This window comes from Dunckerocampus dactyliophorus, chromosome 1 (genome assembly GCF_027744805.1).
Source record: "Dunckerocampus dactyliophorus isolate RoL2022-P2 chromosome 1, RoL_Ddac_1.1, whole genome shotgun sequence".
Classification (NCBI taxonomy): Eukaryota; Metazoa; Chordata; class Actinopteri; order Syngnathiformes; family Syngnathidae; genus Dunckerocampus; species Dunckerocampus dactyliophorus.
This window is the reverse complement of record NC_072819.1, coordinates 10,137,095-10,149,923: the sequence shown is the minus strand read 5'-3', so window position 1 is coordinate 10,149,923 and position 12,829 is coordinate 10,137,095. Positions and strand designations below refer to the sequence as shown.

Sequence of the window (12,829 nt, the reverse complement as noted above, 5' to 3'; positions counted from 1 at the left end):
TGGTGATATGGTGATCCATGCAAACATCCAGTGATGGCAAACAGGGAAATCGTCTGTCAGCCTTGTTCGCTGTAGTTTTTCCCGCTGTGTGTGACTGGCCAATCACAGAGCGTGAGGAGTGAATACACAAGTAGTTACCCAGTGAGGATTTTCCTTCATCACGATTACGGATGAGGTAGATGTACAGATGGATAAAAATACACTTTGTTTTATATTTTCAATGTTTTTTTTTTAACACTGCGATTTCCGTAATGCTTTACTTTAAATTGTCAGTGGAAACAAAAAATATATTTTTTTTATAGTGTTAAGAAACGTGTGAGAGCCCAGAGGCAGACATCAAAAGAGCCATGTATGGCTCACGAGCCGTAGGTTGCCGACCCCTGTCTTGGAGGCTTGATGACATGAATTGACAGCCTGTTTGGCATGTTGTTGTAATTATGTGCTGGTCTGTGTTCCAGTGATAAATATCTTTGTGATGAGCACATAGTTTGATGTCATTGGACAATGCTTAGACTTATACCCTAAGTAAATTTAACATAAGTTACTGAATACAAATCAATTCATGAGTGAGATTACCAATTCATTGTTAATATCTGAATGGACTCCAGCCCCCTCTGCACTTGGAAGCTTGGGCTCCGAGGTGAAAAAGGTGAAGAACAAGTTTCAGGGGCAACAAGTTTGACTGTACCCTGACTTAAGCCACAAGAATTCAACTGCAAACTGCGACATGGATTAAGACTTTAGATTTGAACACAAATTACTTTGACCATATATCGACAAGTTTTATTGAATTTCATACAACGGCAGAGGTATACGAACAAGAAATAAACAAAATAAAAGACATGCTCAGAGCTATTTTTTCTCCAAGAAACTGACTTAAAGACAAGCTTGGAAGACATGGAACATTCCATGATATCAGAACATATACATTTGACAAACATATATGGTCCCAATACTGATGATTGGAACATTATTTCTTACAATTTCAACATTAACAGGACAACATATAATGGCAAGAATGACCGCTGTTATGGTCAGAGGCATAGAAATGGATGGATTAACACAAATTGGTATATATTAAAATGAAATGAAATCATTTCAAATGGTTGAACCACCACCCAACACCAAAATGGGGGGAGAGTCAAATTCAGCCAGGAATATCCCAGGATATTAGGGACGGCCAATTACATGTTAGCAAGAAACAGCAGAGTCAATCTTCAAGGATTCTTCAGCGTGAGGAAAAAAACGCAAGGGACATAAGAAAACGACATTGCTACCATTTCATCATCATCATCATGTCAGTTAGGAATGTCAGAAGTTGTTATTTTATACAACTTTACGACCAATACTGTCTTGCTTTACTTTTATTTCTTTACTAGTGTGTGTTCTTGTGTGTCTGATCAAAGATACCTTCCTGAGGAAACCTTTACCACAAACTGTGCAGGAAAAGGGTTTCTCTCCAGTGTGTACACTTGCATGGGTTTTTAAACTGCCTTTGTGATAGAATCTTTTACCACACACCGTACAAGGGAAAGGTTTTTTCGCAGCGTGTACTACTGCATGTCTTTTTAAAGCACATTTGTCAAAGAATCCTTTACCACACGCCGTGCAAAGGAAAGGTTTCTCTCCGGTGTGTACACTTGTGTGTATTTTTAAACTACCTTTTCGAGAGAATCCTTTACCACACAGTGAGCAAGTAAAAGGTTTCTCTCCAGTGTGTATTTTTGTGTGTGCTCTCAAATTTGACCTGTTACTGAATCCTTTAGCACAAACTGAGCAAGAAAAAGGTTTCTGTCCAGTGTGTACTTCTATGTGTACTCTCAAATTTGACTTGTTACTGAATGCTCTAGCACAAACTGAGCAGGAAAAAGGTTTCTCTCCGGTGTGTACTCTTGTGTGTATCTTTAAACTACATTTGTCATAGAATCCTTTACCACACATCGTGCAAGAAAAAGGCTTCTCTCCAGCGTGTACTCTGGTGTGTTTTTTTAAACTACATTCATGAGAGAATCTTTTACCACACACTGTGCAAGGATACGGTTTCTCTTCAGTGTGTATTCTTGTGTGTTCTTTCAAATGTGACTTATCAATGAATCCTTTACCACAAACTGAGCAGGCAAAAGGTGTGTGTGTCTCTGTGTGTCTTTTTAAAGAACATTTTCGAGAGAGTGTTTTGCCACACACCGAGCAAGGAAAATGTTTCTGACCTTTGTCCTCATCATCCTCACTCCTCACAGGGACAACAACTGGTAACTCCTCCATTATTTCAAGCTTCTCCTGACTGATGCTGTGATCCTCCTCTTCCTCTTTAATGTGAGGCGGCTGTGGCTGCTGCTCTTCCTCTTTAAAATGGGGGTGGTGTGGTTCTTCCTCTTTATTGTGAGGGGGCTGTGGCTCCTTTTCTTCCTCTTTAATGCGGGGGCGGTGTGGTTCCTCCTCTTCCTCTTTAATGTGCGGGGGCTGTGGTTCCTCCTCTTCCTTTTTAATGTGGAGGGGCTGCGGTTCCTCCGCTTCCTTTTTAATGTGGGGGGGTTGTGGTTGCTCCTTCTCCATCCTGGAGATCCACTCCTGCTGCTCAGAGGTTAGATTTTGTTCACCGTCGTCTGCGGGACACAAGAAGACAAAGACAGGCTTTATTTAAAAAGTCCAGCTTTGCATCATCACATGAGACATTGTCCTGCACCAGCACAGGTTCTGACAATGTTGTGAGTCAGGGTACTTCAAGCTGGCACGGGGAGTGCAGGTGCTGTTCAGTAATTTCATTCAAAAAGTGAAGGTCGTATATTATGTAAACACATTACACACGGAGTGATATCTTTCAAATGTGTATATCTTTGAATTTTGATTAAAACTTAAGATTTTCCTCTTGACAATGAGATTTTCGGTGCGGTTGATATCAGGCAAGTTTGCTGGGCCATAAAGGACATGGATACCATGGTCCTGAAACCAGGTACTGGTAGATTTGGCACTGTGTGCAGGTACCAAGTCCTGTTGGAAAATGAAATCTGCATCTCCATAAAGTTGGTCAGCAGCGGGAAGCATGAAGTGCTCGAAAGCTTCCTGGTAGACGGCTGCACTGACCTTGGACTTCAGAAAACACAGTGGATGATCACCAGCAGATGACATGGCACCCCAAACCATCACATCACTGTGGAAATCAAGATCCTGGAGTCTGGAGGGAGAGAGGAGAAGCACAGAATTCACGTTGCTAGAGGTCCAGTGTAAAGTTTCCACTGTCAGTGATGGTTTGGGGTGCCATGTCATCTGCTGGTGTTCCGTCTACCAGGAATCTGATAAAATATTAAAAAAAAAATATTAAAAAAATAAAAAAATATATACAACAGAAAACCAACAACAAATGTGGCACAAAAATGTGAAAACACAGCATCCCACGTGTAATCCACAGAGGTGGTGTTCTCGTCGTGACGTCACTTCATCCTCCTTTTCAAACCTTCGGCCGGGTTGTTTTTCCCAATGGCACAGTATTTAAATCAAGGTAATGTCAGGGTAATATGTCAACATTCAAGTTCACGTCTAACGCAGGCAAATATGCCTTTGATCGAAACACTTGAAAAGCGCGAAAACCTCCAGCCGCCATTACACCTAACGGCCACTAATTGTCGATAAAACTATACATGTGAACAATTGGACGATATATAAATAATACTATCAACAATGTAGCAATACAACAATACAAACACACGTGTGAATATAAACACACAAGAGAACTGAAAAATGGTTCTCATTACACTAGTATCGATTCGACACCGGCACGATTCCTTGATATCGGCACGATGGCCATGTGGCGTACATTAATAAAATGGACATTCAACATTTTTAGTTGAAGTAGTGTTAATGTACAAATTAAAAGCTTATAAGTATGCGAAAGTAAGAGTTAAACTAACCTATTCGAGGTAACATAACTTGATGCTTCTGATTAAAGCGTCCAGTTGTTAATGTCGCTCGTTCTCCTCTTTTGTTCGATAAAGTTCCTCCTCGTGCTCTGCTCTCGTTCTTTCTCACACTACAAATACTTCTTCAACAGGCGCAGTTAGTCGCTGGTCTTCCGGGTGTCTGTTAGCAGCTAGCAAGCTAAGGTAGTCTGGAGACGAGTTTATACAGAAATTACTGATTTTGTCTCCCACCATCTCTTAATTTCGGTGTGGTTCACATTCAATATTTTAAAGAAATGATCAAGTGTGTTTTTCTCGGAAAACTACCCAGAAACGGAATATATTTCCAAGATGGAGGACGAGGGGCGCATGCGCATTGCTACCAACGTTTCAGTAAGAAACGTAGCTATTGGCTGTCCTAGAAGTCGTTAGATGACGCCATCGTCAAGTTTGCATCTCATTTGCATATTTGTAAAATGCTGTAGGAAATTAGCATTACCTCGTAGGAGAGACAAAAACAGTGAGTAAAAACAATTTATTTACATTTAGAACTACAAATAAATTTGATTCTTGGTTTGTTAATTAAAAAAATAAAATAACCTAATATTTTATCTCGGCCAGCGCCTCTTAAAGTTCTCCCATCACACGTTGGCTATTGAGAACTTTTTTAAAATTAGCACAACTGAACTGCGAATAACAGATGATGCTGTTTATTCTGTGGCTCACATAACACGACTCGGTGTGGTTCGTGAGTAGCACACTCTTCTGGTGAATATATGTAACAGCAGCCTCACAATAAATATAGCAACACGGTAGGTTTATCAATTACTTACATTTACCCGAAGAATTGTAAGATAATCCACTTCATTTTCCAAATAAAAAGTAGCAATAGACTAACAATAAAATATTATGTCTTCCTTAACCATGAGGTTTTTCTGCCATATGCTTGCCACCGCATGCTGGCAAGACGTGGTGTCAGTAGGTTTTTCTTAGGGTTTTCCTCCCAAACTCCTTGGACCACAACATACCAAGTTATCCAGTTGTACACAACAAAGACTGATAATAGCCAATACTCTATTCAAGAAGAACAAAAATCGATACTGGACCTGGGAGAGCCCAAATGGGAAGACAAGAAGTCAGATAGACGACATGCTAACCAGCCAACGAGGGATTGTAGAGGACTGCGGTGTCATAACATCAGTGGACACTGGCAGTGATCACTGGATGGTCAGAACAAAAATTGCGACTGAAAAGGAAGTTGGAATGACTAAAGAGAATCAAAAAACAAAAGCAACCAAAATTGAACATAATCAAACTGAAAAATAGGAAAGAGGAGTTCCAATTGGAACTGAAAAGACGTTTTGCAAGGGTAGACATGGAAAATGCAGATATAAACAGTACATTTTACTTAATATCAATAACAGTGATTGAGGCAGCTGAAGAAATAGCTTCTAAGGAAAAAAAAAACAACACAAAGCAAACATCTGAGGAAGACAAAATGATAAGAGGAGCTTGATAAGAAGCATAAAGAACTCAGAAAAAAAACAACCAAACAGACCAAAGCAGATCACAAAAATAAACAGCAAGAAAACTAGAATTACCCAAATGAGACTGAAAGATGGAAACATCACCACAGACAGCAAAGAAATCCTCGACGTATGTGCAGAATTTTACCAAGATTCGTACAACTCAACCAAGACTAGAAATGGAAAGGAGACTAAAACCAGGTCAAGAGACGAAACGGACCTTCCAAGTATAACAACCAGAGAAGCTGAAATGGCAATTAAACAAATGAAGGACTACAAAGCACCTTATTTGGATCATCTTGCGAGTGACATACTTAAGATAGGAGGGGAAGAGGTAGACAAACATCTTGTGAAGCTCTTCAGATATACAGTAGATATAGATGGAGAGAGACTAACGGATCTGAAGTTTGCGGACGGTGTTGCTCTGACAACTACATCAGTACACATGACGGTCAGTTAAATGAGTTCAACAGGGAGAGCGAAAGGATTGGTTTAAAAATTCACAAAGGAAAAACAAAGCACATGACCAACTTCCATACAGACGATGCTGAAGAGATAGAAAATGAAAAGATTGAGCATGTTGAAAGCTACAAATACCTGGGCCAAACAGTGAAAATGGTTGGCAACACAAGAGACGAAGTTTTAATCAGACTGTTTTAACAGGAGAGGGCAATCACTTTTTCTCACAGGGCCATGTAGCTTTGGGGGGTTTTTCTCCCTTGATAATAAAAACTTTGATTTAAAAACTGCATTTTGTGTTCAGTTGTGTTGTCATCGACTAATATATATGAGTATATAATATAGAATATAATATATATACAGTCAAACCTGTCTTAGCGGCCACCTTTATAGAAGGGCCACCTGCCTATAGCAGCCACTGAAAAATCCCCCCCAGAAAATTTACATGTTATAGACCCTGTGTATAGCAGTCACCTGTCCAACGCAATATCTGACCGCAAATAGCGGCCAAATTACCAACTCAAGTAGAAGCTTCATGCACGAAAAAGTTTTGTTTTTCCAATCAATGAAGGCGTCGTGTGTAGACTTTAATTACTGAGTCCTAGCTCAGTCACAATCATTCACAAGATCCACACAAACTTTTATCAGCAGTCCGCAGTGCCATCTACTGGTCAACATTATGATTATTTTTTTTCCCCTTTTTTTTTCTTTTTTTTCCTCTACTGTCAACATTCAAACTGGACGCCAACCTGTCTATAGAGGCCACCTGTCTACAGTGGCCACTTTTGCAGACTCCCGCTAGTGGCCGCTATAGACAAGTTTAACTGTATATACATTTGTTTGATGATCTGCAACATTTAAGTGTGACACACAAACAAAAAAAGAGAAAGAAATCAGGAAGGGGGTAAATAAACACTTCTTCACACCACCGTAGTTTCAACCCATCCATTTTTCATGTGATTGCGCAAAGGTATTGGAGCAGGGGTGTCCAAAGTGTGGCCTGGGGGCCATGTGCGGCCCGCAGCCGTGATTTTATAGGCCCGCAGCACAGTCTAAAAATGTAATTTACCAAGAAAACTTAAACAAAACACAACAGCAGCATTGAAAAATCAATCAAAAGTCAAAATATTTAAAAAAGAGTTGTAATCTAGCAAGGAAAAAAAAGCCATAATTTCACAACAATAAAAGTAATAGTATGAGGAAAAATTTCATTTTGGTAGCATGAAGTTGAAATGTTAAAGAAAAAAAGGTTTTGTTTTTTTTTTTAAGTCAAAAACAATGAATAAAGTTGTAATTTTTGCAAACTTAGTTTGAGGGGAAAATGTATAACATGAGAATAAAGTGAAAATATTAGAAGAAAATATACAAGACGAAAGTTAAAATATTCGGAAATGATACAAACAAATCAAACAGCACAAATGGAAAACAGCACAAATTTTACCAGAGTAAAGTCAAAATATGAAGAGTAAAAAAATAGTGTCCTAATGAGAAAAAAGTTGCAATTTTACGAGAATAAACTTGTAATATGAGGAAAAATACCATTTTAGTAACAATGTTGAAATAAAGAAAAAATCCGTTATTTAAAAAAAAAAAAGATAACAAATACAGGGATGAAGTTATAATTACGAGAACAAAATTTCCAAGTGCAAAGCTGCAATGAAATAGTTGGAAAGTTTAAAAAAAAACAGCAGAAATGGAAAAAACAGTTCCAATTTTACAGGAATAAAGTCAAAATATTAACATAAAAAAATAGCAATTTTACAAGAATAAACTCGTATTATTATTGAAAAAACTTCATTTTTAGTAGCATTTCACCTACATTACAAAGGCGAAATGCAGTTTTTTTCTTGAGCTACGTATACTGTAGCTTCTTAGCATATCTCTATGTGTTGCTTTACAAAATATCAAAGTGGACCTTGCATCTTTTCATTTTTTAGTATGTGGCCCTCGCTGGAAAAAGTTTGGACACCCCTGTATTAGAGCATGTGACTGACAGGTGTGTTATGTTGCCCAGGTGTGTCCTATTACATTGCTTATTCAATCAATGAACAGGACTGAATGTCTACGCTCAGTTTCAGACTGGGTAGGATAGGTTTTGCCTGTGTAGACTGCATTTAGAGGTGAAAACAACATGAAAACCAGAGAGCTGTCCATGGGTGGAAAAACAAGCAATTGTGAAACTGACAGAAGGTGGAACATCAATCAGAACCGCTGCACAAACATTGGTCATACCTGGTACAACAATCTGGAATGCCCTGAAGAAGAAAGAAACCACTGGTGTACTAAGTAGATCCCGACTTATCAGCCGGGCCGATTATGACGAATCACCGATGAATCAATATCGGTAACCATTTTATTCAAATGAAAACAAAAAAAAGATTTGATTTCGATTCCTAGATTCAATGCTCGCCGACCAGAAGAAATAGCCGCCAACACCAACAAAGAAGAAGCGGCTAAAAAGTTTGGATTACCTTCCTAAAAAAGAGCAGTGGGCTCAGTGCAACATTTGCAACAGAATGATATCATGCGGCACGATCAACATGGTTCATGTTCACACATTCACGGTGTAGGAAAAAAACACAGTACCTCGCTAGGTAAGTTTGTTCATTTGGAGATGAAAGGGATAGTTCGGATTTTTTGACACGAAGCTGTATGACATCCCCATCAGTATTGTAGTTCATTAACAGCGACTTACCCCCCACTTGGTCTCCTAAGTCCCCGCCCTTTTTATTTTTTAATAATTATCTATTTTTTGGGGGCTCCTTTGCAGTCAGGGGACCTTGGAATTGTCCTAACTTTTCCCCTTTATACGGCACCCCTGGCCAATAACACTCATAAATAAATGTACACTTAATCAATATGATTGGTATCGGACGATTTCACTCATGGATGATCGGAATCGGCAGCATAAAACCCTGATCGGAGCACCCCCCCCCCCCCCCCCCCCCCACACACACACACACACACACTTTTTAATGTTTGCTTTAGCATTTGTTTTTGAGCTGTTTGCAAATACTCAGTGGCTGCAGACGGAACTTTTCCATCGCTAGTAAATATGACTAACTGATATCGGGAAGATGTTTTTGTGTATAAGCCTTTTAGAAACACATCATGTATTAGTTTAAAAACACGTCACATTAGCCTACAGTATGTATGATCACTTTCAGATGAATGCAGCCACTTGTTTTTATTTTAAAATGGTCAACTATAGTACCAAATTCTATGCTAACCAAAATGCGCTAAATGTAGAGGGGACGAGTAAGGTGTGGAGCCACTTGAGAAACGATATGCGATACGTGGCTCACGATAATGATAAGAAACAATATCTTGATACGATATTTGATATTTCATGGTTTGTATTTTGCTGCATTCAGCTGGGATAGGCTCCAGCTTACCCATGACCCTAACGAGGACAAACGGTATTTTAAAAAATGATGGAATTTTTACAGCATATTTTAACCACAATGCTGCAAAGAGAATGAGCCTGATTTCGTGCAACATTAAGTGTAAAACAGGATTTTAGTTTAGGTGTCACAATGTTTTAAATCCATTCCGAAAACACATCAAAAACATGTCATGTCTCTCCAGTAGATCAACTCTATAAAGCAGAAGCATAGTAAAAATAAATACTTCGTGTAGTATGGCAGTCGTGAGGTATTCGCCGGAAAGAGACAGCCAATGACCCGGAGAAGATTGAGCAGCACGACAGTTTTGACAAACGACGTAAACTAAACACACGTCTCTTGATTGAATGACATTTAGTATTTTAATACAAAAACAAACAGTTTTCTTACTGGGCAGCTTTCTCCGTGAGTGCGGTGACACACGAGGTTGCCGTTCATGTCTTTCATGCCGCCCGTGTGTCCGATTTTCGTCAGACGCTTCTTCCATACTGCAGAGTCAACGTTGCCTCGTGCACGCTAATCAAAGCCAAAGTGAGTCCATACTTTTGACTATGCCAGCCGATCTTTCCACTTAACTTCACCGGCCGAGTCTGCTAGAGAAACGTGTTTATTTTGCTTACTCTTCTTTTATTTCTTCTTCTGTGGTTTCCGCCCAATTTTCTTCCGTCCTGGCAAGGAGCTCCTCCTAGAGTACGTGTAAAATGGTGACCGCTAGTTGACCGCAAGTTTATAGCGGCTATATTTTATTAGTAATTTAAAAAAACGATACAAGGCGACAGCGTATCGATAATCCATAGTAGGATTTAATTACAAGCGGCATAAGAAAATTGATGGATGGATGGGTTTAATATTGCGACAGTTTGAGATACAGATGTTTTGTCACACCCCTAATTGGCAGTGATCCCAGCTCCCAGCATGCATTGTGGTACTTGGTTTGTAAAAACTTGCTGAACTTATGTGTTTAGAATTAAACATAGTTGTTTATTATTCCCCATAGTAGTAGCTGTCCTATGCGTGTTTAATTACCTGTTACATGTTGTTACATGTTGTGCTGTCGTTTTGTGTCACCACCGCCATTGTTGGTAGTGTTCTGCCTAGTGACGCCCCTGTCTCCAAAACATTCTATTTTTAAAATTACCGGTACTAGGAGAAACCCATTTTAGCTCAATTTCCTGAAATATTTTCCAATTTGAAGCAGCTGTAAATTCCGAGGATTTGAGTATAATTTTATGTCACTGGGGATCGCTTTTCTGGTTAATTTTCATGAAGAATAGACAACAGGGGGGTTGTTGTTGCAATTAACCTGCGCACGTCCTGTTTGACCCTCAGTCGACGCCGTAGTTGTCACAGTGTAGCTACAAGCTGGAGCAAATATTGAACAGAAATGGAGAAACAAAGGGGTATTTTAATTGGTAAATTTAGCTTCGAAGCCCTGGCAGATGGCGGTCGCAACAAGACCAAAGTTATTTGTATCAACTGTCGCTGTGGTTGGAATTGTCACGGACTACGTCGTCGTCGACTTGCCAGAGAGAAGCGGAGAGGCAAAGAAGCACTGCCGATATGTTTTAAATTGACATTCATACAGTGGTACGGCGTACGAGTGCCCCCACTAATTAGTGGTTTTTTTTTTTTTTTTTAGAAGTGAGCCGTGTCTGGGCTGATTTTTTCTTCTGCTTGGAACTGCGAGCTAAAATTTGGTTAGGAGCTGCAGGCATAGCCGAGGCCACCTATGTTGGGGCTTCTGTCAGTTCAACGTTAGCATTAGCTAGAATTAGCAGTGCACTAGCTAGTCATCAACACATCAGTATAAAATACGAATTTTATAGCGATCTTATTGATCTTCATTATTGTGTAAAACTATGACAGGAATAACCAAATTAAAAGCACGAAATGAAAACAGATACAGCCTGGATTTTTTCCGAAAAGGTTGTGTACCACAAACATGCACATTAGCACTCACTAAGGTCATCAAATCTTACCTTTATGCATTCCCACATAGTACCAGCATTTGGGACCAAATATGAAGTGAAGGAAAAAGGGTGAAAATACAGTATATAGTCCATCTGTGTGAATTTCTCTTGGAGATTAGTAAAGTATCTATTTTTGCAGCGTGTAAGAACGGGAGAAGGTGCGTTTATGGACGGTCAAAAAAAATGGGACAAATCGCAGTTCGCATTCAGCATTCAAAATTTAAAAAAACGGGGATTTCGAACTGTATATTATTTTTAAACCCACCATCCACCACTACGAGCCTGGACATTGCTTTTCAGAGAGGTTGTGTATCAAATATGCATATTAGCACCCAATAAGGTAAGCAGATCTTACCTTTATGCGTTCCCACATAGTATCAGCAATTGGAACCAAATGTGAGGTGAAAGAAAAACGGTAAAAATACAGTAAAGTAGCAATAGTAGCAGTACTGTGCAGCATGGGACAAAGTTAGAAGGTGCGTTCAAGGACTGTCAGAACACCGCTCGCATTAAACATGCAAAAGCTGTGGGATTTCTAATTGTATATTACTTTTTAAATAAAATAAAACATAAAATCTGATGTAGTTATCGTTGTAGTTGTGTACCGAAACACTTACCACAAAGAGATTCACATCCCTACTTATAAACTTTTCATTTTTTCATCTGATTAAATTCAATTAATAAGTTAACGACTGACAAAAATGCGATTAATCACGATTAAATATTTGAATCGACTGACAGCCCTAATTTTAACACAAAATACTTTATTGACCAGATATCAACATTGTTCCATTTAATTTCATGCAACTGCAGAGCTATACAAAAACCTAACAAAATTAAACAAGAAATGCACAAAATAAAAGACATTGCTTTTCTCCAAGAAACTGAATTAAAGGCAAGTTTGGAAGACATTTGACATTCCTTGGTATCACAACATATAAATATGACAAACATAGATGGCCCCAATACCGATGATTGGAACTTCTTTGTAAATGTATTACTTACAATTTTAACATTACAGGACATCATATGTTGGAAAGAATGATTATTGTTATGGTCAGAGGCATAAACGGATGGATTACCACAAATCAGTATTCATTTAAATGAAATGAAAACATTTCAAATGTTTGAACCACCATCCAGGACCACCTAGTGGTGGGCGAGTCAAATTCACCCAGGAATATCCCAGGATATTAGGGGGCCAATCACAAGTTAGCAAGAAACAGCAGTCAATCATTGAGCTTGTGGGCAGTCTAAAGTCAATCTTCAATGAGAAAACAGTTCAAGGGACATATCAACATTTCATCATCATGTCAGTTAGCGATGTCAGAAGTGGTTGTTTTTTAAAATACAACTTTACTACTAATAATGTCTTGCTTGGCATGTATTTTTACACTAGTGTGTGTTCTTGTGTGTCTCATCAAAGATACCTTCCAAAGGAAGACTGTGCAGGAAAAAGGTTTCTCTCCAGTGTGTCCTATTGTGTAATTTCAAACTGCCTTTGTCATAGAATCCTTTACCAAACACCGTGCAAGACAAGGGTCTCTGTCTAGTGTGCACACGTGTGTGTATTTTTA

At 38.9% G+C, this 12,829-nt stretch overlaps 1 protein-coding gene across 5 annotated transcripts; it reads right to left on the bottom strand.

Annotated features, from left to right (window-relative positions):
- Window positions 1-761: 761 nt before the first annotated feature.
- LOC129193409 (gastrula zinc finger protein XlCGF52.1-like) lies at window positions 762-11,381 on the bottom strand. 5 transcript variants are annotated; one of them, XM_054797987.1, is made up of 3 exons: window positions 3,906-4,238; window positions 3,082-3,172; window positions 762-2,603 (listed from the first exon to the last, which is right to left on the bottom strand). In XM_054797987.1, exon 3 carries the CDS (start codon window positions 2,551-2,553, stop codon window positions 1,327-1,329), a length of 1,227 nt encoding a protein of 408 aa, XP_054653962.1. In that variant the 5' UTR covers window positions 2,554-2,603; window positions 3,082-3,172; window positions 3,906-4,238; the 3' UTR covers window positions 762-1,326. The 5 variants fall into 5 exon arrangements, with proteins under 5 accessions (XP_054653962.1, XP_054653867.1, XP_054653780.1 ...); XM_054797892.1 differs by lacking the exons at window positions 3,082-3,172; window positions 3,906-4,238 and adding an exon at window positions 11,262-11,381; XM_054797805.1 differs by lacking the exons at window positions 3,082-3,172; window positions 3,906-4,238 and adding an exon at window positions 9,673-9,892.
- Window positions 11,382-12,829: the final 1,448 nt, after the last annotated feature.

What these genes read in the sequence shown, in the direction of transcription:
- LOC129193409 (XM_054797805.1), bottom strand. Translation starts at nt 9,769, where the DNA reads ATGGAAGAAGCGTCTGACGAAAATCGGACACACGGGCGGCATGAAAGA. An exon ending in CTCACGGAGAAAGCTGCCCA is followed by an intron (nt 2,604 to 9,672) that starts GTAAGAAAACTG and finishes TGTGTCCCGCAG; the next exon opens with ACGACGGTGAACAAAATCTA.